General features: G+C 35.6%; 1 protein-coding gene across 40 annotated transcripts in view; it reads left to right on the top strand.

The window, feature by feature from the left end:
- The window catches only part of MEF2C (myocyte enhancer factor 2C), a 158,667-nt gene that overhangs the window by 67,257 nt on the left and 67,507 nt on the right, over positions 1-23,903 (top strand). For 22 of the 40 annotated variants that reach the window (XM_043514468.1, XM_038401635.2, XM_038401637.2 and 19 more), the window contains 2 exons: positions 6,470-6,666; positions 19,657-19,860. In XM_043514468.1, coding sequence (XP_043370403.1) covers positions 6,613-6,666; positions 19,657-19,860 — 258 coding nt within the window. In that variant the 5' untranslated portion in view covers positions 6,470-6,612. Of the gene's footprint in view, positions 1-1,079; positions 1,092-2,473; positions 2,704-4,149; positions 4,292-4,660; positions 4,669-5,060; positions 5,080-6,469; positions 6,667-19,656; positions 19,861-23,903 lie in introns of those variants that run through there. The other 18 variants (XM_043514448.1, XM_043514462.1, XM_038401640.2 and 15 more) reach the window with 8 other exon arrangements.

Here is a 23,903-nt window from a genome sequence, read left to right as displayed (position 1 = left end):
TACCTGCAACCTGTTTTCAGCCCCAAATGGCAGCAGTTTCACAGTACCTGTACTAGTTCCTCTCATGCTGTTTCCATCATTTTGGACTCAAATCCTATCAGAGTGGGATGAAAATAACATCTAATCTCATATGATTTCAGCAACACCCACACTGGAACCTGAAAATAGACCCCTTCCAGTTTGGCATCTGACTTGGAACGAAATCATGGGGAGCAGTTTAGATCCCGGGATCAAAAAGTACCCCAAACATTTGAAAGGGTCAGAGTCAAGGTTCTGGCTTTGCCCTTCTCTAGTTTCCAGGTAGCTTGGTGGTGATGTGTTCCATCATTTTTAGAACTTGGGAAGTGAGATTGTGTTATAAACTCTTGACTAGGCAAGCTCTAAAACAGTATTGATTAGGAAGAAAGCAGCTCAGCTTCCATTTCAGCTAGAGGAATAATGCAACAAAAATATAAGGGATAAGGAATCCAAAGTGAAATGGAGGGATTTTCCAGGCAACATGGCTATATTCAGGAACACATCAGACATGCAGTCAGACATCAATAAGAATAATAACTAGGCTATTTCTTTTGAATTGGAGACTATTGAAAATAAAGTAGACATGTTCTGCTCCCCCTTAAAATAAATAAATAAATAGAGAAAATATTAATTAGGTAAGAAATCTTATAAATTCAGCAGGTACCTTCAAAGTCAGTAAAATTAGTAAAATCAGCATATCTAGATAAATGATTAAAGTTTTCTCTTAAAATGATAATGAATCATCTAAATATGAGAGAGAATTGATTTTGCAGCTGGTGACCCTGTAGCTATTTTGCCATTTACTGAATGCACAGCTAGCATTCTGTAGTTTAGTTTTTGTTAAAAATTATGCCAGCTTTTAGAAAAACAATGTGTAAAGGATATGTTAAAACTGGTTAAGTTTTACTTTACAAAAGATATTTTACCTCAGATAAGATAAACAAATGAAAGGATCAATAAAATTGTTGCACTCTTGAGTCCATGCATCATGTTTAATGTTTTTTCAGTATTACATATGCTAGCTTCAGTAGTCTATATTTGTATGTTATGACTCTTTTACGATTTAAATGTTTGTCTTATGCTACCTGTAGAAAAAAGGCACGCTCTCCTGAGATAAATTTAGCAGATTAGAATGAATTCCCTCCCACAACTTTTAATGTGGTATTCTGACCATAAGATCAAAACACATAAATGTAGGTTATGTTCAATTTCAAAATCAGAGTGTTGTGGACAGCTGTTTGAAATCTTAAAATGACTCATTCATTTGTTGCATGGCTTCTTGCCCAAATGAACCATACAGTAGAGTGCACTATTTCTGTATCACAGTTATATTGCAATGATGATGACATGAAATATGTAAATCTGTTATAAAAAGTTGCTGTTAATCAGCCAAATTCTGCCCTCAGTTACACTCACACAATCACATATAATCTTAAGGGCCAGATTTACCACTGGTGATATCTCTGTTGACCTCGGTAGAATTATATCAGAGACAAATTTGACCGAATGAAATTTCTCAGTGCATAATTTGGCCCAGTGACTTTTGCCCTTGTTCTATATTTATTGCAATACTAAACAGTACAGGGTGGGGGGTTCAAAACCATCTTTATTTGATCCAATGTATCTCTTTTTAAAATGGTATAGCTCTTTTTATCTGTACATTGTGCCTGATCATCCAGTCCCTGTTCAGGTAAAATTTCAGTGGGAGTTTTGTTTGAATAAGGACTGGGGATTAACTGTTGGGTGTTTTTTTGTTGTTTTGTTGTTTTTTGGGGGGCTCATTATTTTAATTAAAGAAGACAGAATTTTCTCTGACACATCATTTTCAGCATTATCAGTATATTTAGCTCTTCCTTTAGGGCCTGTGGAAAGCTTATAAATTATGTCAATGTAAAGACTCCGATTGATTGTAGTGGACTTTGGATCAGGCCTTTATCTGTTAAGATAAAGGATTTTTTTACAGCATTTCTCATTTCTTTACATTTTTTGATAATATACAGGCTGTTCTGGGGGTTTTTTTAATTTTAAATCTACTAAAGAAGCCTGCTGCCTAGCAAAAGAGAAAAATCTTTGTCAAGTCTGTTTCTTTTGTAATGAAACCATGAAAATTTAATCGGTGACACATTTTAGCTAAGTTTTTCTGGGGTCACCTTCTTGTTTATAAATTAACTATTTTGATTCTCTTATTTAGATACTCCTTACTATCCTTTCTGTGACTTGTTCAAAGAATTCTGTCTGGGATGTTGCAGCAGTTCAGATTCAGACAGTACTGTTCGGAGAAGGAAGTGGAGAGTTTTGGTTCCCATTTTGCACTTCTGGAACAGTTTAGGGAAGGAAGCACCTTTACACCTTTTATTGTTCGTGGTTGCTGACATCATATCCTTCCCTGACCACTCTGTGCGTGTTTCCTGCCATTCTATCAAGATTCTTCTGTGTTGCAGGGAGAGAAGGGGAGTGTGTGTGTGTGTGTGTGTGTGTGTGTGAGAGAGAGAGAGAGAGAGAGACAGACAGACAGACAGACAGACAGACAGAATGAGAGGGGGGAGTGGTTGAATGATCTGCAGCATTTGTCCTTTACAACTTATTCCTTTTTTTGAGGCTCAAATCACTCTTCCATGAGCTATCGCTGCCTGTGCTAAATCATAAAGTGAACAGAAGCCCGCCAAAATGAAGTTCCTCTTTTTAGTAAGCAGTCTGATTTTTTTATGTTTGGGTTTGCAAAAAAGAGAGAAAAAATGCTGAAGACTGTAACTTCACAGGATTTAACTATGACATTTTTTTAAAAATGCAGATTGTTTACATGTAACTATGTCATTACGTTGGAAGTTTTCTTTAAGGTGGAAAGTTATTTCAGCGAGGTTTCTGGAATTATTTTAAGTCCCTTTGGGTAATGAAAGCCTTCAGGACTAGCTTGAGTTTTGTACTACTTGCAAGTTTTCTACTTAGTGTGCTTTATTTGCATTTGGAAAATATAATTTGATCAGTTAACAGGAACTTTAAAAATTTAATACCATAAACTGTATTCCTGCAGGAATATCCAAAAAGTATCATGAGCATTACTGAAATTCCTAGAGCAGGTGAAGGGATAATATCCATAATTCTTTGCATTCTGGTTGACACAAAAGTTGTCAGTACTTTGAAAGTTATGACCCATGAATCAGATGTACTGATTTACTCATCTCAAGATATATTATATTTCATCCATATAGTTGCTTTTATATATGGTTGGTGTGTGGGGGGGAGGGGGGTGTACAGACACTCATATGTGAAATATACAGTTTAGAACTATATATGTGTATGTGGCTATATATTTATATGTATGTATATAAATATAGAGACAGATGCACAAAATACCATATATCACAATTTATTTGTATTTATAATAAAAATAACAAATTATAGAAAGGCAAGAAATTCACTAAACAAGATCAATAATTTTTATTTGTCATTCGGTGAGTAAACAAAAAGCAATCAGGAGAGTAAACAAAAAGCACCTTCAGATGAATTCAGTAAAAGGTAACCTGTTGCCTTCTTGCATTTCTGTGTAATTTTGAGATAGATATCTATATATGGGATACCATTAATTTCTTCTCCCTCCGACCTCCTGTAAATAATGCGCTACCTTCCGCATTTGTTTTTTCTTGCTAATATATTGTTTCTTCAAACAATGAGTTTGCTCTGAGTTACACTAATGTAAATTTGGTGTAGTCAGTGAATTTGACATCCATGTAACTGAGGGCAGAATTTGGCCCCAAAAGCATTGTGTGACTATTTTAAGAATAGTTTGTTGTGCCATTGAGTATTAAGAGTTCCTTAGTCTGAGCTATCTATAAAAGTTTTTGTTATTTGAAAGATTGGTGTGAAATGTGGAACTGATAACTGTGTGGGAGAGGGGCTCACCATATTGTTATTTCACCAGGAGCTGGCTGTGCTCTTCCTAGTAGATTTTCAACATTCACTGATTTTTCTGCACTCATTCAGCTTCAGAATCTTGATCTGTAAAGCAGCTCTCATCCTTGCTAACCCTGTCACCACTTTTCTAATCTGTCCACCCTGACCTTCCACCTTGAAGTGACTAAGAGCTTAGGCAGGCGTAGTGCTGTAAGCCGATAGTGCCACCAGCTTCAGTTGAATGAAAGGAAAGGAAATTGTTCCATATGCATTTGCTATGGATTAGTGTATTGGCTTACTGTTACAGAGAAAGCCTGTTAGACTCCTTTGGGCCCTGCATGTGCATGGGAAACACCACTTTAACCTGCTCTTTGTATTGGAGGTAAGACTATAGGAAAAACAGGAAAGAAACCCAGTCCAAGGAAATTTAAGACCGTTTCTAAAAATAGCCTGAGTTTGTTTGTCAACAGTCAATATCAGATGGAACTATGGCTCCTAGATTTGTTTAGAAAAAAGTTTGTATAAATACATTTTAAATAACTTGTTTTAATTCACTGTTTGGCACATCTAGTTTTTTTTTGGTTAATATGGTCTGGTGACTGTCATTTTAAGTAGTAAAAAGATTGCTGAACTGTTTCCAATGGGCAAAAAGCTGCAGAAATACTTGTGCACTTTACTTTGATGGCATCACAAATTACTCCATCTTGTATGCCATATACTGTAAAATAATATCGATTAGCGATATACAAAGGCATTCAGGTATAGACAATATTAGGATCTAAACCTTGTTTAATCCAGCAGAATTGATTATATCATAATAGCTAGTTAAAAAATTATAATCAGCTGATTATCTTTTACCTATAATCTCAACTCTTCTTAAGGTGATAAAATACTGAACAGCTTCAAATTAAATAAATACAAAGAAAATCAAGAGAGAACTGAAGATCAGACAGAGTGATGTCCGGCTTTTCTACCTCAGTAGCTTTGAATCAGAGCCAAATAATGGATTTAATGGCCAGGACATCGGCTTAGTATTACATAACATATTGTGGGAATTTATCAAGTTGGCTGTTAGAGCACCAGCTTAAAAGAAACAAGAAAACTCCAATTTGTTGTAAAATTGGTAAATTTGGACGAATGAAGGAATACTTTTAGTATAACGGAACTGAGGTAAAAGTGGTGATGCACTGATCATTTTTTATTGAATCCTTCTTAGATTGCAGGATTTTTTTTGGAGTGTTTACAAATACTCTGTGCTGTCAAGTCAGCTGATAATTATGGTAAATCTTAAGGGTGATAAGAGACAAAAGGAATATTTATATTATATGAATTTTATTGCCAGATTTAACATAATTTGTGTATGAACTTTTCCAAAAGTTTTTCTTGTCTTTTGTTTTGTTCGGTTAAATAATGTTTTGCAAGCTTTTAGAATTACTCCTGAAGTTTATAGCATTTTGTGGCATTTTATGGAATATTTTCTGTTATGTTGTCATGTATTTATATATTTACTCTAACAGTTTTTAATTGTATAATGCAACTAGTTTTTGTAAAGTGCAGAGGACTAATATGTGGGCTTGTTGTCAGAGATGTGAAAATACTAATTCAAAACATTCTTTACTTAGCAACTCTTCCTATTATTCCGTTCTGCACAGATGAAATATCTTATGCAAATATTCTCAAATGGAAAAATTCACGTTAGCTAGTTACATACCTGTGGTATAGATAATTTAGAACATACTTTGAAATGTAGTGGGATAAAGAAGTACTACTTTTCTCTTAAAGTCTTTTAAGTAGTACTTGAATTAACTGCATGTTTTTTTAAAGAATGAGATTAAAGGATTTAGATTTAAACTAGTGACATTCTCATATATCAAATAGCACTTTAATAATGGTCCATCCTATTTGCATAATGAGGGGCGTTATCACCTCTGCTGTCAAAACACAAGATTCGCAAAAAGAAAAGGAGTACTTGTGGCACCTTAGAGACTAACAAATTTATTAGAGCATAAGCTTTCGTGAGCTACAGCTCACTTCATCGGATGCATAGAGCTGTAGCTCATGGAAGCTTATGCTCTAATAAATGTGTTAGTCTCTAAGGTGCCACAAGTACTCCTTTTCTTTTTGCGAATACAGACTAACACGGCTGCTACTCTAAAACACAAGATTGTTTTCCCTTCAGGAATGAATTAGCTGGCCTACTTAGCATATACAGATACAGAAAGGTTCGTTAACTCTCTTATTTAGGTAATTTTTCATATTGGCACAATGAATGATATTTTTAAAATAGAGATACCTAAATCCATGAAAATTATGGAGACATGCATTTCAGTCATCTTAATCATTTCTTGAAAGATTTGTGGGGTCATGTATAACTATGAAAATAAACTTTCAGGTTACTACTATTAAAATTGTCTTATTTACTTTATAATTGCAAAATAATTTGCTTGTACACTAGATTATAATTAAGGCACTTGGTAAACTCCCTGTGGTAACTTTTATCTATTTAGCTGGCAGTTTTTATCAGTTTTATAGTAAGAGTTTGTTTCTTTTGTGTGCTTAGCAGGAACGGATGCAGGGGTCTGTGAACTGAGTAGTGCAAGTGCTGAAGAGGGAGATTTGTTTTGAGGAAACGGGAAAGAGGAAGAAAAGAGAAGGAAAAAATACATAATTTCAGGGACGAGAGAGAGAAGAAAAACGGGGACTATGGGGAGAAAAAAGATTCAGATCACAAGGATTATGGATGAACGTAACAGACAGGTGAGTAGCAAAAATTACTGCTTGTATTGGAGCTTCATGTTATAGTATATTGCTGGTGTGGCTTTATTATTATTATGTGGCACCACATAATAAGGCTTTATTACACATAATAAAGAACATAAAGATTTTTAGAAATATTTTTATCTTGTGTTACACAATATATGAATAAATGAATATCTAAGGTGCTTTTGGAAACATCAAGATGTCTGACTTGTATATTTTTAAAGTTTATTAATATGTTACAGTTTGGGGTTTGGAGACATAGGCTCTGATCCTGCAAAGACTTATGTGCATGCTTAACTGTACACACACTAGGAGCAATCCCATTGACTTATGCACAAGGCAGAAAGTTAAGCATGACTGCAAATCTTTGAAGGATCCGGGCCATAGCACCTAATCCTGCAAACCCTTATACACATGAACAACTTTAATTGCATGAGGAGTCACACTGAACTTAGTGAAACACCTCACATGTGTAAAATGATTCATGTATGTGCATTTTGGCACAGCTGAGTTCTTATCTATGGTACAGGAAAGTACTTGTTCATATATGTTGAAGTCTTTCCTGCTTGTGTGTTGGACATGGATTTTGAAAGGGATCTGTACATCATAACGTGGCTTAATAATCAAGACCTAATAATGCTTGTATGTTGTGTGCACCATGAAACAAAGAATATATACTGATATTGGCTGGAAATAAGTCTGCCAGGGTCAGTCACCTCTTTTTTTTTTTTAAAATGTGCTGGACACTCTGATACCAAATATTAACAGCAGTACATCCACTGGTTAAATGTGATCATAAGCCAAAATTAATGTTTCTCTGTTTTAAGAAAAATAAAAGTCTCACTATTCAGTGTCCTGAATTAAAATATTTCAATGTATACTTAATTTGTACCTGAGATATTGTACTAAGATTTGAGGCACACAAATAGAGAAATAAGATACATAACATTATTGAACAGTATGACTAGTTGCCTATTAAGAGTGTGGCTACAATTTAGGATTACCCTACTGTAATAATTTTCTATACCTCAAAAAGCATTTAGTACTCAGTTAATGTTAATACACTAATTACATGTACTTGATGTATTATTTTCTTTGTATATGCAAATTTGTATTATAGGAAATTATTATGTTGTCTTTAGGGTTTAAAGTCTCATAATACCATCCAGAAGCAACCCAGTAGAGGAATGATCTAAACTTTTTGTTTTCAAGCGTGTCTTCCATTGAATTTGTAAGCGCCGTAGTATGAGCATGCCTTGTACTCTCCGTGGCAGAAAATCGAGTTTAAAAAGCAAACAATGCTAGGATTTATGATGGATACAGTCTGTGTTTTCCCTACAGGTTGCTTATTGCTGTGGGCCAAGCCAGAAAGCAATAATTCTGTCAATATAAAACCACCATATTTGTTTTAATTGGTCTGTAGCGTGAAATTGAAATTAAAGTTGAAATATTGAACTGGATATGTCATTAACCATTTAGACACTGGCTGTTCTGGGCAGTACCATATTACCACAATTTCTTCCAAAGCATGTCTGAATTAATATGTTGTAAATAAAGCTACATAATTTTGCCATTAGTAACATTAATTTATACTGTAGCTTTAGTATCCACTTTCATGTGTTAATAGAAGAAGCCAATAGAGGACTTCATTCTCCAGTGCTGTCAATCTTGCACCTTTCATGAGGAGTAAATTTACTTAAAAAAATAAATAATACAGAACTTTAAATCATTTACTGTAGTACTCCAAGATTTTTAACACCAGTTCTCAAAATTAGTAATATCTAAAAGCCTTTCTTTGATTCATATACTGTATATTTCATCAGCAATCTTGCAACCACTCTTAGTCATAACATTGGAAAACTAATAGCTATAGCATTACTACGTTACTATAGAAAGGGTTTATTTTTCAAGTGTTGGGTAATTTTTGTAATTTTGGTAAACCAGACTTAATAACAAATCTGGAAGGATAATTGTACCATCCTTTAGCTGCCACACACTATAAGTGGCTTCATGCTGTTGCCTCATTTCTAATAACATTTTGAAAACTCCATTAGTAAACTGTTTCTATTGGTTTTTCTCCTTTGTACATGTAGGGCCTGATCCAGAGCCCAGGTAAGTCAGTGAAAAGATTTCAGTTGACTTCAGTGGGCTTTGGATCAAGCAGCTGAAGTGCAGCTGTACTCCTAGCAATTCAATATGACTGGATTTTCATTGGCTTTGCTGATTGTTCTTTTAAAAATTTGAACAGGAAGTAGTACTTCACAAACATGGGTATTTGTTAAAATATTTCACATCCTGTCAGCTGTTGCTCCTTCTGAGCACAGTTTCATCACTGAATTTGTTTTCTAATGTATACATTTGTGCATTGTTTTTTTAAAAGTCTTCTATATATTGATTTCTACTATTACATTATATTTGTGAAAACAGAGGAACCAAATTAATTTGGATGCACAGAACAGGGAATTCATAAATTGTAAGAAGTTTTTTAATATTCACTTTTTTAAAGTCCCAGTTAGAGCCCATTTTTATAAACCTCACTCCTGCAAGTAGTCCCATATTCTAATCTAATGAGACTACTGCATGAGTGAGGACGGTTCACCTATGGGTTTGGGCTCTTAGCCTGTTCCCAACATAAGAAAAGGTTTTCACAAGGGACACAGAACAAAACCAAATCTGTTTATCTGAACCTGTCATATAGTCATTCGTATTGCAATTTTCAGTGTAGATCTTCTGAGCAAGGAGGGTTGGATGCAGAGGGTGGGTGAGTGTGCTGCAGGTGGAGTGTTCATCCCATGTGCCGATCATGATGTGCCTGAATTCTCTGCAGGGCAGCACATAATGCATGGAAAGGTATGAGGCATGTATCAGGGTCAGAAGACCCAGTGATATACAGATCTTCCAATCCTCTCCCCACAGCGGGGATGCTCCACAAGGGCTCACTGAGTCTTCTTCAGCCATTTGGTTGGAATATCTTCAACAGAAGGACACTGCAGTTGGTCCATGGCCTGGAGAAAGTAATTCCTCTCCATTGTCCCCCACACATTTACCCTGCCTGATTAATCAGGTGGAACACTGAGCAGTGGATTTACGCAACTGGGATAGAGATGGCAATTGTTTGTTTAACAGATTACTATTCGCTGTAATAGAAGTCTCTTGTGCTGTGAAGAACGCTTGTATGAGCAGCGTGCAAGAGGCAAAAATAGTGGTGTCTTCTAGCAGTAAAGACATATCTCTTTCTAAACAGGGTTATCTCAATGGATATATTTGGGTACTTGGTTGCTAATCTGACATTAAATGGAGAAATAAACCTTCAAATTAAAATGGGTGCAAAAGAATCATGTTATAAGCAGCCAGTGTGATCAGCACCTTTCTTCATTAAATGTTTGATAACAAATTCTAGATAAATATTGAGGGAACGAGAAATGCTCAGGAGTGCTGTTAACAGACATATGTTTCCAGCTGCAAATGCGGAGAGAGGTGTAACATGGGTATATGATCTGTGCTTTTCTTGAAACAATGAAATCTTTGAATAGTTAAAGAAAAATGAATACAAATTACTCAGAGGCCTGAACTTGAACTATTGCAGTCAATGGGAGTTTTGCCATTGACTTCAATGAAGGCCAGCTCAAGTCCTGTAATCATGGGGAAGAATTCATGGAATTTTGTTTGATGGATGCTGGCAGGGGGCCAGGTTCTGCTTGGTCCTCACATTGGTGCACGGTGAGAGAAGGAGAGTACAACAAGTCTTCTCCTTTCCTGGGTGGCCCCAGATCCATCCATCCCAGTTAGAGAACCCATTGCATTTGGCCCAAGCCATTTCTCATAAGGTTTTCACTGCACTTTAGACCAGAGAGAGGAAGAATAAAAATACCTTGCAGCCTCATGTTAATGGCAGATGGTTGAAACTCTGCCATGGACTTGCTGCTATAGCAATCCTAGTAACTGGGAGGCCAATTAAGAGTTATCTGCATGCTCAGATTCTGTAGCACCATCAATTGAGGTGGTAGCCAGCAATATCAGCCTTGTCCTCTGACCTTGGACCATAAGTTCCAACAGAGACTAGCCAGCAAATCAGCTTGTTGAGGGTTGTCAAGGTGAGGGCTAGAAAAGTGGGGGGAGGGGTAATTTGCAAAAACATAGACTTTTTTTCAGTTTTAATGTTTGTTTATTTCAAAGTTAAAAAAAATTAATCAGCTCTACAGTTGATTGTAAAATGGGAGGCAAGAGGTATTTTCCCAAAATTTTGTTTAAATTTCCCCCCATTTATTTTTCAAATTTTGAAATTTGAAACATTTCAACCAGTCCTAGTGAGGGCCATTTCCAATTGCACTGGCGTCCCATAGAGAAAGGTGAAATTTTGGGGATGGGGCGGAGGAAGAGCTCCAGAAATTCCCTTTACACTACCCAGACAAGGCAGGCCAGGCTTAAAGGGATGGCTTTAGTACCATAATTGTTATACTACTGTTATAATAGGACATTTTGCGATACCTAATCTGAGTGTACATTGATTCAAAAATACTCTGGTGTCAGATTTTGAACAGCTTCCAAGACCTTGCTGTCTATCTCCATCATTTATTCTTATTATTAAGAGTCTAACTATGCTGGACTTCACTGTGACAACTTGTGTGACTGGGACAAAAAGGATTTGGCCTTAAATGTGGTGTGATGATTTTCATGCCTGCATTCTTTTTTCTGATGTTTTACATTTCTTTGTTTTCCTATTTGTGAAGCATGCTCTTATCCACATTCCTAATTTAAATTGTGCTCTGCTTAGCTAATAACTCTGCACGTTTTGCTTGAAACATCTTCAGTTTTGTTATGAGCTGGGGGGGGTAGGTAGACGACCGTCAAATACTGTAGGAAATACGTACTCAGATATTAGATACTCTAAGTAGCATGGCTCTGTAGCTGGTTTGAAAACGATATTAGAGGCACTTGGAAAACACATTCAGAGCAACTTTTGCATGTGTACGATTTGATAATTCTTTGCTCCCAGCACATGTGTGAAATTAGGTAAAATAAGACTTGCTACAGTTATCAACCGAACAGAGAACAAATTAAATCAGATAAGCAAAGTGAGGTTACAGGGCAGGGAAGAGTATCCTGGAGGGAAATGTCCGTTTGCAGGAAGACCTAGATTTGTTCTACTGACAATATCTATGAGACAATATCTCATGCGGCTAGTTTCAAAACTAGTTTCAGATTTAGGGGCATCTATTTTTATCTGCATTAGGTCTGTTGAAAAGAACAGACTACAAGATCGTCATCTCAATCAGAACGTCATCTGTAGAAGCAGAAAAGGGAGCCTGATGATTTAGTGCACAGATCAGCTCAATTTTAGGAAGACATTTTGTGAGATTTCCCCCCACCACCACCACCTCTACCAAAAAAAAAATTCAGTCTGCTCTCACAAGTTAGCTTGGTTTTAGTCTAGTTTTGAGATTTTAGGAGGTTGGTGGGTTGCCCCCCAATTACAGTGCTTTATGAAGGGAATATCTCAATAACATCTAATTGTGCAGCTCTACACCACTCTTTTCAGTGAGATGCACCTTAAAACCATAATGTAACCCTAAATTTCTACAAGCCTGATTTGCCATCCTTACTCATATTAAGTAGTAATTTACATCATGAGTAATGGCACTGGAATAGATTGTCCCTGTTAGGCACAACACCTAGTTTTATCAGAGAGGCTACCTCAATATTTCTCTCTCTTTAACTAACAGAAGATGTACACTACATTTTAGTGACCAGGTTCCCAAATTTTAATGGCCTAATTGGCCCTGATTCCATTTTAATCTAAAATCATTTCATATTGTACTAATCTAATTGAGATTCCATACATGGTAGAGAAAATGTTTTAAAGGAGATGCTAACCTAATAATGAATTTCATGGCTGTATTATATTTAAGATTAGGTATGTTTGTATTTCCAATATATGCCAGAGTATAATTTAAAATTAATTAGCTTTAGGTAAATATTTAGGCCGAATTACTTTTAATTTGAAGTATGAATGAGCAGCCTAAGTAAGGATAGTCCAATAGGATTATGGTATCATTAAACATAGCTGTGTAGAAAATTAGAGCAGATACGGCCACTGCCTTTCTGTCTTGTAAGGATTGATTTGGAAGGCCCTGAGGGAGAAAGAGCTGGAGGTGGGAAGCAGAACTGAAGCCATTGTGGAGAGGAAGAAGTTACACTCTTCCTGTTATGACAGGAAATGCAGACAAATGTGCTTCCTGACCATTTGCTCAGCAGGGAATGAAATATTCTTTGACCTTTACCTTACGAACATTTTAGTTTTGTTCAGCTAGTAAACATGTTTTTTATCCAAAACATTTATTTGTACCTGCCAGACCTAGTGAATGTGGTATAGATAAAAAGTTAGTTTTATTGTACTTTATATTATCTAGAGTATGTGTATGGATGGAAAGGATATATTTTCTCACAAATAAGATGCCCATGTCTATACATCTAGATATAAGTGAGTTAATTCAATCTGTCCTAATGAGTGAAGAGGAACAGTATAACTGAGATTAACCATCATTATGCATATCATTCAAAAGAGAAAAAAAATAATATCCAATCATTCTTCAAGTCTGAATATGATACAGGTTATGTTTTGGAGAATTAGAATTGTTTAGAATATATGGGAATAAAATACTGTGAATATTGCCTACCCTAATAATTTGTGAGTTGCTATACCATCCATTAACTAACAAAACTCTGAGTTATCCCTCTCCTCTTTATTCATGAAGACAAATGTCATAACAGAGATCAGTGATTATGTACTAAAAAATTTAGGACTTGTGAAAGAGTGAATAATCTCACAGTTTTGTTTAATTTTCTGCTCCATTATTTGTGTGCTGATACACTAACAATACAATGAAAAAGTACAGCACCTTCGTTTTTGTGAAGCTTAATCATGAGATGCTGAAAGAACCCTGTTTTATAAGATAGGGCCATTTAATATATTACAGTCATAATTTTAGGTCATTCTGCTTAGAGCTCCTCTTTAGTAATGCTGTTCAGCAAGTCATGGTTCAGTATGCTTGAGGCTGTCAAGCACAATAGTTCTTTTTGCAGCATAACTCACTGCTGTGTCATCCCTGTAAGTTATGCTGGAGGGTTACAAGAACATAGAGCAGACTGCTAAGAGTCCCTTACTGCTCTTTAAAAGGCCTTTCATTTAATATAGCATTCCTAGTCGTTGTTGCATAAAGGAGGGTTTGTCTAGAGGGAATCCTGCAGTGGAGCTGCTTCCCACTACCACCACCACTGAACGTAGTCATAAAGTTTGTTGCAGGAGAGCCTTTTAAAATGACAAACTGAGCTAAGCAGAATAAAATAGACGGGAGAGTCGGGGGTGAGAATAGAAAGGGGGTTGCAGCTTTTGAAGAGCTGTCGGGGTTTGGCTATAAGATAAGTAGAGATAAGTGTCTGCCCCTGGAACTTTAGTCAAAAGTCACATGGCTCATACCTGGCCATCTTGATTTTATGATGATGAGGGTACTTCATTTGATGCTTCCTGTTTGCCAGATACCCCATATCAGCTGACCCCACTCTGAATGAGGAGGGACAACCAGCACAACACTCCCCAATAGCCAGGTAGAAGATATTCATCAAATATTGGATGCATGAGCCACCTCCAGTTTCCCCAGGCCCTCACATTAACATATACATAATGTCAGGAAATGTATGGGGGGGGGAGTGTTTCAGACTCCCGGCTCTTCTCCTCCTTTCAGTGTCAGCAACTGCACAGCCTTATGTCAGGACAGGAAGAGGTGAGGGAAGACCTGACATACTGTCCAAGGACTGGATTGCTGCTGGAGGGCAGGGCAGAGCACTGGCTGCTGTTTGGAAAACAGAAAAAGCAAGCCACAGACTCTGGTCCCCAATGACAGATACTGAGTACCAGTGATGGCACCGCTATTATGGGACAGTCACTCAAAATCAGTCTCTCAGATTATCTCAGATTTAAAAGTCAAGCGTGGAAGAGTCCAAAGGAAAAAAACTGTAGCATCCGCGCAGCAGAGACAGGTCATAGACTAAATCAGCTGAATAAAAGCTTCAACCTCTCAGCAGTGATTCCTGCTCTTACATTGTTCCATTCACATCACAAGCAGCACAAGAATTTTGGTATAATTTTAGATAAATAAAAACAATTTCCAGTAGATTGCTGTTTCTTTCTGTTATCACAGTCTGTTAGTATAGGGTCTTGAGTGGGAAAAGCATACATACACATTGTACTATTCATTCCAGTATGTGAAAGGACCTATATAGAAAACCAACTCACCTATCTCCTAATGTATTTAATTTAAACAAACATTACTCACTACAAATAAAATGCCAAATTCTGGCACTGTGCCAAATTACCTTCCTAGTGAGAGCATATTGCAGCTATGGAGCACTGTGAATGTATACCTGCATTCTGGATGGCTACAGCCCCATTCACAGATATCACAGTCTCTGATCCCAAAACCATGTCTCAGAAAGCCCCTTCACAGCTTTGACCATAGAAAGCCTGGAGAATTGTCTTTCTGTAGTTTGGAGGAGAGCCAGAATTGGAGATGGAAAATGTCCTCCCAAATAGCCTTAGGTCCATGCTTTCCTTCTTGTGCATATAGTAAGTTTAACCTCTAGCCAGAATCTGGTCCAAAATGCACAAAGTCCTAGCCTTGATTTATGAGAGGGAAGCTAAGAACTGGCTTTTTCACTCTTTCTTTTGTTTTTGTAATATTTAAAACAAGCATGTGGTTTGCTCAAAGCCTGGACAGTCATCTTTGCATTTAAACTTCCTTGCTTTACGTACCCAAGTATTGCACAGTACTTTCAGGACCTGGTCATCTGAGGTGCTGGGCATCGCTATTGTGTTCAGTGAACATTCATGGGCTCATCAGCTCTGAAAAGCAGGCTCTAAATGAATAAAGCAAGCTGTATTCAGAGCTTATGTAGAACACATGCAACTTGATTAATTTTCAGCATGCTGCACAAGTACATATTCCATTCCCTGCACACTCCACTGGAAATGTTGTCTGTGAAACACTGCTTGGCCACATTAGTTACCCAGTACTTATATTGTACTTCTGAAAACTTAAAAATACTGACAATTGCTTTTCTATTGTATGGCTTATGTATTTTGTGTGTGTGAGGCTTCAGGGTTTTCAACACAGGTAAATGCCAATCTCCTCATTCTAGGCAACCATTTTATATTTCTCAACACTTAATTCCCCAATTATCTCACTATCATCATAGATTAGTCCAAGAGGCTAGGACTTCACAAATTGCCTAGTCACTAAAACCTCCTGAATACAAAGAAAAATATGGAAACTTGAGGACGGTACTAGACATCCACTGATCCAGAAAGCAGAAGGAATAAAGCATGTCCAAATCTGATTTGGACATCAGGCTCATTGGGAATTAATTAATTACCTAGTCCTTGGTACAGTCAGCAGGGGTAAGAATATGAAATTATTCAATCTGTGCTACTGAAAAGTACATTTAATATTAATCAGATGTCATCAACATTCATGTAATATTTTGTGTGTATGCAAATAGATCAGATTTATTTTTAAATATGTCATTAAATTGGCAACACATAGTTATATTTTTCTGGCTATGAAATAGAATATAGATTTTACATTATAACAGTCTTCCTTCCTGAGAAATTGTTCCTGTAGTCTGACAGACTATCTAGCTGCTTATATGGCTTTCAGTGTCTGTAGTATCTGAGTTCCTGATCAGTTATCAGAAATATTCCTTTTTGAGATTTTTTTAGCCCTAGTAAAGTGATCATATTTGGATTGTGAAATGTTACAGTAAATCCCTTCTCCTCAATACGACCAGCTACAATTTTTGAATACAATCATTAAGCTACTCTGTAGTTTGTGTGTATGCAACTGTGTTTAAGAAATGTCAGTATTTACTTCATGTTGTTCTTAACTTCGCATAAATAAAAATTATTTCTTAAGTACAGAATTATAGACTTCCAACTATATGTTTCACTTGGCTTGCACCTAGACATAAAGAGACAACATATTTTAATACATTATTGTAATCTTTAATACTCAGTAAAATCACTGCAGTGCTAAAATATGGAATCTATCATCTTAGTCAATATTTATTAGCTAATTTTGATTTAGGTGAATATAGCTAACAACATACTGGACAGAAAATACAAAGTTAAATATATTTGTTGTTTGTTCATATTACTCACCTAAATACTTCAGAGGATAAATGAGTATATTCCTCTTCTTGATGTGGCTATATAAAGGAAATTATATGAAAGGAGAATGTATTTTTAAATACCTTTAAAAGTATTCTTAATCTCTCCTGGAAGTCTTGACCTTACTGCACGTTTATTAAATAAATAGGCCCATCCCTATTACAAACTATTGTAAAAGTATGAGAAATTACATTATTACAATATTTTATTAGGTATAAATGCAAAAGCTCTGAATTGCAATCAGTCAATGACTGGCATATTTTAAAAAGAAGAGTAATATTCTAGATCACTTTGGAAACAGTAATAGATACAATTGTTTTTATGTCTATGAACAATGGCAAAAAAGCATTATATAATACATTTGAAGACTGTTAAAAAGAACATGGAGATAATAGTGAATTAAATTCAGAGCAATTAAGATTACATTTTAAAGAAAAGTTAATAAAACCTCTAGCTTATCTGTTGTCCTTTTTATTTTCAGTGTTCGTGAAAAGGCACTATAAGTAGTATCTTTTTTGTGATAAGTGTTATGAAATAAGTATGTGCTATGCAGCACATCTGTGTGGTTACCCAAAATGTTCAGGAGCACCTAACAGTAAACACAAACAGTAGCTTTAAAGATATTTCTGTGCTGAAGTATACTTTGATGGTGAGGAGCTGTAACATGCTAAATTCTGAGGTTTCTGTGCAACAGAAACCATATTGTATAGATGCACTCCACCTACAGTACTGTGGTCAACTAGTCTGATTGAAAATAGTTTTAGATGCAGAAAAATGTGTCGGGTTAGTACATTCTCCCCTCTGCATGTGATCCATAGCTTGTTTAGCCTTTTCTAAAAAATTATATAGATGTTCATATTACTGTGTGTAACATTGCATCACAATTTTCTGCAAGCAGATAAAGTGTTTAAAAGACATTTGAAAGACTGGTCAGTTTTTCAATGATAAGATGAGTTTTTGACTGTTGATTTGATCAATCATGCCAAACAGCAAAAGCCAGCTGGACCTTACCAATTTAGATATGTCTTAATATCAGCCGTGACAAAAATATAGACTCAAATCTAATGCTGTGCAAACTGTTTTTTTAAATGCTTGAAAAATCAGATTTAATACTAATTTGTCTGTTGTTAATAGATTTTATAAAGGTGTTACAATGATCGAGATGGCGAGAAAAGTGACATCATTCATGATACATTGTGGAGAATAAATGTACAGAGCATTGGCATGCAGCCACATCTCTTTGAGATAGACTAGCTGGTAGGGATTAGAAATACTTAAATGTCACGTTTTCCATGGCATGACCAGCTGGGATTCCAAGGTAGAGTGGGGCTGTAGTTAGCATTAGCTTGCATTAGGAGTGTAACAAGATAAAACAACAGCCTTCTAAACCATGCAGAATTGAATCTTTTTTGCCTAAGTGATGAACCATGTGCATAGGTACTTTTACTGATGGTATTAAAGAATTGGTAGCACTGAGTGTCAGATTAAGCAAGTCTACACTACCTGATTAGTGCTTCCCTCAAGTTGTGTCAAATACCCTCACTGCATATTTGATTTTACTGATAATTGTTTTAGTACCATACATTTATTCACTTTCAGAATCCATCACAGAAAATTACTGTAGAGGAAAACAGATATTAAAAATAAAATATCTATTTATGTGTTTAGTGCAAATGGAATACAGGAAAAAACAGAAACAAGTCAATTCTTACTATCAGATTAGATTTCTCATGGTAAGAAACTCATATACTAAGATGTGTATGTTTTATTGGAACTTTGCAAATCAATCATGAAAGAAATTCAGTTTTTTATTGCAGGTCTTCATACTGCTTAGATTTTGCATTAAGTTTTATAGCAGTTGCTGACTTGCCCTCACACAAACCATATATGTGTATCCCTAATTTACCAAGATAATGTGACTGAAATCCTTTCATTGTACTAAAAATGCCTTTTCATATTTCTATGTATCTCCTTTGAGATTAAATAAAATGTGTCAACAGGTATGTATGGATAAGAACTCACCTCAGTAATGCATGTATATTGCTGACTAGTCAGTACTTATATAACTTGTTCTTCACTCCCGATTTTTATTCTTCATTGTACTGACACTTGAGAATTTGAAAGTTAAACAAAAAGGATTTTTAATATATATAGTAATTTTTCAAAACTGTTATAGATCTGTGCATCTCTATATCAAATCATCTTTTTTAACTAATTAAATGTGATATAACTTTTTTCTTACTGATAGATAAATTGCGGGGTGGAATTCAACTGGAACTAAGACCTGTTAAATAAGAATAGGCTAAATCTTTTGTTAAAAGTTTTCTAGAACTGAGGTGTAATGTTTAAAATGTTGTGGGGGTGAGTGGCAAAGACATCTACTATGCAGAATAAACTTACTGGCTTACGTGTGGGCAAAAGATTAAGTGTACTGAATTAAAATATTTTGGGAAGAATCCAGTACCAATGTTTTAAACTGGTTAATCAGACAGGAAAAATTCACAGCTCAACTAATGGAAATGCCCCATATTTTTTTACTTTTTGTAGCTTGAATTGTGCATTGAGGATTGTATGCATTTCCCTTAGTTACTTAGCACTCCGATATTTATATTCTCTGTTGGAACTGTGTTTTGATTTATTTGCTTTCCAGCTGACCTTATTAAAGCTCAAAGACTATAGAATTGCAAGTTATAATTTCATAAAAGAAAAAGGACTCTAGAAAAGAGACTTGGGGATTTTTGACAGACTTATTTTCCTTTTTCCAGGTGACATTTACAAAGAGGAAATTTGGGTTAATGAAGAAGGCTTATGAGTTGAGTGTTCTATGTGATTGTGAGATTGCTCTAATCATCTTCAACAGCACCAACAAACTGTTCCAGTATGCCAGCACTGATATGGACAAAGTGTTGCTGAAATATACAGAGTACAATGAGCCACATGAGAGTCGAACGAATTCAGATATTGTTGAGGTAAGAATTTATGTCCTGTGAGGAATAATTTTTGTCAATGCTCATCTAAGACATCTGATCGTGATGAATGATTTCTGAAGCTGTGTAGTTTATTTTTAAGAACACTGTAATTTAAAAGAATTCAAGGAAAATTGACTTAAAAATTATATGACAAATGTTTGCATTTTCTCTGCCACACAAAAATGGTTGAACATTGGAAAAAATCCAACTTTGCTTAGAATGCTTTTACCAAATATGTAAAATTAGATCATGGAAACAACATTTATCAGAACGTTATTGATACTTTATAACATTATCATAGTAATGTTATTTAATGTAGACTGTTAAATGTAGCAATCTGTATTTTAACTGCTCAAGAATATTAATTCAAACTTAAAACATTCATTTTCAGCATCCATTAATTCCATTACTCTCATAGCAAGTTCAACGTAGTTTAAGATTCAAACCAAAGTAAATGTGACTTTTATGGATTTTGTTAATATAATAAAATATTAAGTAAAATTTCCAAAAGTGCCAAAGTGACTAAGGAGCCTACAGGAAACATTTTCTAAAGCTCTTCAGTGACTAGGCACCTAAGTCACTGAGGTGCTTTAGAAAATGTTACTCTTAAACTCTTAAATCACTTAGGTGCTTTTGCAAATGAGATTTAGAGGTTTCTGAAAATGTTACCTTTGATGTACACCAGTCGAGAATTTTGAGCACTGCAATAGAAGAGATTAAATTTAATTTCTACATTTTAGATACTTTCGCTGAAGAAATAGTTCATGAGTGTATAGATTGTATTGAATTTACTGCTAGAGGTGCACAATACAGTCACATGAAACTATATTAACAAATATTGTAACTAAGAATATAACCCTTTTTGCAATATAGTTTCATGTTGATGTACAGGGCTCTACTGTTTAGCTACCTCCCTGCACATCTCCTTGCTCCCATTAGGAAAGGCAGAGAGTTCTCTCCAAGGGTGCACCATGGGTGCTGGAATCCATGTGAGGTGGGACCATGAAGGGTGTGGGATGTACATCATTCCCCCCACCTCTCCAAGCCCCACTTGGAGCCTCCACATAGATGGCCAGATTCTCCCACTGATCTCTAGGGATTCAGCCCTGGGACTGTTGGCCAGTCCCATGTGCCGTTCTGCAAGGGACAAACCCTGACTCCCAAATTATCCTCCTTCCTCTCCTGATAGAACAAAAAGAGCACATTCTGAGGGAGAAAAACCTTGTTGTGATTATTTTTCCTCTAAGCTCCCTCTTTCAGGTTTTCCTATGGAAACAGGTGATCAGGCCAATAGGTCGGAATTTATCTGAGTAATTTGCTGTGCTTCACAATGAGTGTGTAGGTCCTTTGGTCATCAAGTCCTCTGGTTTCCAAGAAACTTGAATGTAAATGTGAAATTTAAGGTATGTTTATGTTGCCGTATCTTTAAGGAGTAGATTTTCAAAGGGAATGATATGCACACCTGCAAAACCCTTTTTATTTTATTTTATTTTATTTTATTTTTTGCACAAAAAATTGTCTGATTTACTCATATGATATCCAGTTTGCATTCGAATGTGTAATTTTGTGGGGGACACAAACTTCTGTGGATAACCATATTGTTTTCAACCCTTAGAAAATTTAGCCAAAAATGGGTAAATATAATTATCATTTAAAACAACAAGGAGTCCGGTAGCTACCCCCTGATAATTATCATTATTTAAATGGAAAGATGTTAGCAATAAAGAGAAGCCAGATAAAGTGCCTTTCATTATGTTTCTTCCCATATGGATTAGCTGTGATAGTAGTTTAATCAGTGGGCAGTTTGTGATGTGGTTTCTAGCATTGAGAAGTGCTTAGGCCTCTCCAGTGACAGTATTGTTACCAGGTCGGAAGAAATAGTTAAGCATTATGTTAATGTTGAAAAAGATTCATTATATTTCCAAAAAAATCTGTGCAAGTATGTCTTTACTTGATCATTAACTTTACTATTACCAGTACAACGGGGCAAAAAACCCACAAAAGAGCAGACAGATGGCTTTGCACTCAGTGTAGTTTCTATATACTGTATGGTAAGGTGCAGAATACAAAACTGCCACATTTTAAATATTTAAATTGATCACTTAAAATTTTACTGCATTATGAGTATTTCTTTGTGGGGAGTCCACTGCATTTGGCTGTGTGACATCTAGACTTCATATAGCTTTTAATTTTGTTCTTCCTAGGCAATCAAAAGCAGCCTAAGGATTGGATGGTATTATTAAGTATATTCATTTACATCTTAATGATTGTTCAATAACTATACTTCAGCAAAAGTACAAAGCATAGCTGCTTGCAGCTTTCTACTAGAGAAGAAAACTAGAGAACAAAATCTTTTAAAGTAACATTGTTTTTTAAATACATGCAAGGTATGCCCATGTAACATTCTCCGAAATTAATTTAGAATCCCCAATTTCTCTTCACATGATGCATAGTAACGTCTGTTTCGTTACTTGTTTCGATTCCGCTATTGGTCATTAGCACATAGTACAACTTCTTCAAATGGTATACATTCCTGTAATTCAAAAAAAGTATAGATAAGAACATTAGTACGGCCGTACTTTGTCAGACCAATGATCTGTCTAGCCCAGCATCATGCCCTCCAACAGTTGCCAGTGCCAGGTGCTTCAGAGGGAACGAACAAAACAGGGCAATTATCGAATGATCAATTCGCTGTTGTCCAGACTCAGCTTCTGGAAATCAGAGGTTTAGGGACTCCCGGAGCAGGGGGCTGCATCCCTGACTATCTTGGCTAATAGCCATTGGTGGACATATCCTCCTGGAATTTATCTAATTCTTTTTTGAACCCAGTTATAATTTTAATCCTTGATATACTTTCAGTACTTTCAAATGAAATTATTGCTATTCAGATTTAAGCCTAAATTATTTTTATATAGCTCTGATTAAAGTTGTTAGTTTTATTATCAGCCATTTTAAATGCATTTTAATGGAATTAATTATGTCTAGTATTTATGAAGATACCACTCTTCAGATAATTTATTATTTGAAGTAACAGAAGGGAAAGGACTTTGCATTTCTAATAAGTGTTATGCTGTTTTTCAAGGAAGAAATAACTTGGAATGAAGTTAATGGGTGTTTTAATAGTTGGCAATGTTATTGCAAATCACACCAAGCTATCTCAGTGCTGCCCAACTTGTACATATAGAATTTAGAGTACAGCCATGACATGAAGTAGCTAATATTAGCTAATATTAAGAGAATTTATAAACCTTTTAAACCCAGTCAGGTTTGTCTTCTTTTCAGACTTTCAAATTTATCATATTAAAAACAATTAATCCGATAATGTTCTTTTTACATAACAATCGCAGTCACATATGATACCTATCTCTGAAATTGCCTGTATAACTTCATTTCACTCAGTATGCAACAGATCCAATGTTACCTTCCTTATAAAAATGTATTCTGAAACACAGGAGTGGGACTTTTGAGTTCCTTGAGTTTGTAAAAGTTATCTGTTAATTGGGTTTGTTTCAGGCATTACAGTGTAAATTTCCTCTTACCACCTACTGGTGACCTAAACTCTAACATGGAGGTATATCACTTTTGAGAGAGAAAAGTGTATTCACCCTCCATGTTTTCTCATGTTTGGATCTCTTCTAAGCAGTGAAACAACTATTCCAAATCCCGTTGAATTATGTGTGGCAGTTTTGTGATGTGTATTGGTTCCGCAAACAAAGGTTCACTTTGAGGCCTCAGTCTGGAGTTGAACTGTGTTCCTAAAACACTGAAGCCTCAGTGTCTTTAACCACTAAACCACCCATCCCACAGTCTTTCATTAAACCTTATTTCTGTTAATACAGCACATCAGTTATTGGGATTTGACAATTTATTTTAAGGAATAGTATGAGCTATGTAAGATTTGGTTCTCTCTAAACCTTTTGGTTTTGATGGCAAAGATCAACTTCTGCATTATGTAAACTTCCCAATGCTGGATGATAGGTACCAAAAACAATACACTTAGTACAGTTGTCATTCTAAAAATAGAATTCTCTTGTGCAATAGAA

This window comes from Dermochelys coriacea, chromosome 5, assembly GCF_009764565.3.
Source record: "Dermochelys coriacea isolate rDerCor1 chromosome 5, rDerCor1.pri.v4, whole genome shotgun sequence".
NCBI lineage: Eukaryota > Metazoa > Chordata > Testudines > Dermochelyidae > Dermochelys > Dermochelys coriacea.
The sequence above is the reverse complement of the archived record's forward strand: the minus strand, read 5'-3'. Positions and strand labels throughout refer to the sequence as shown.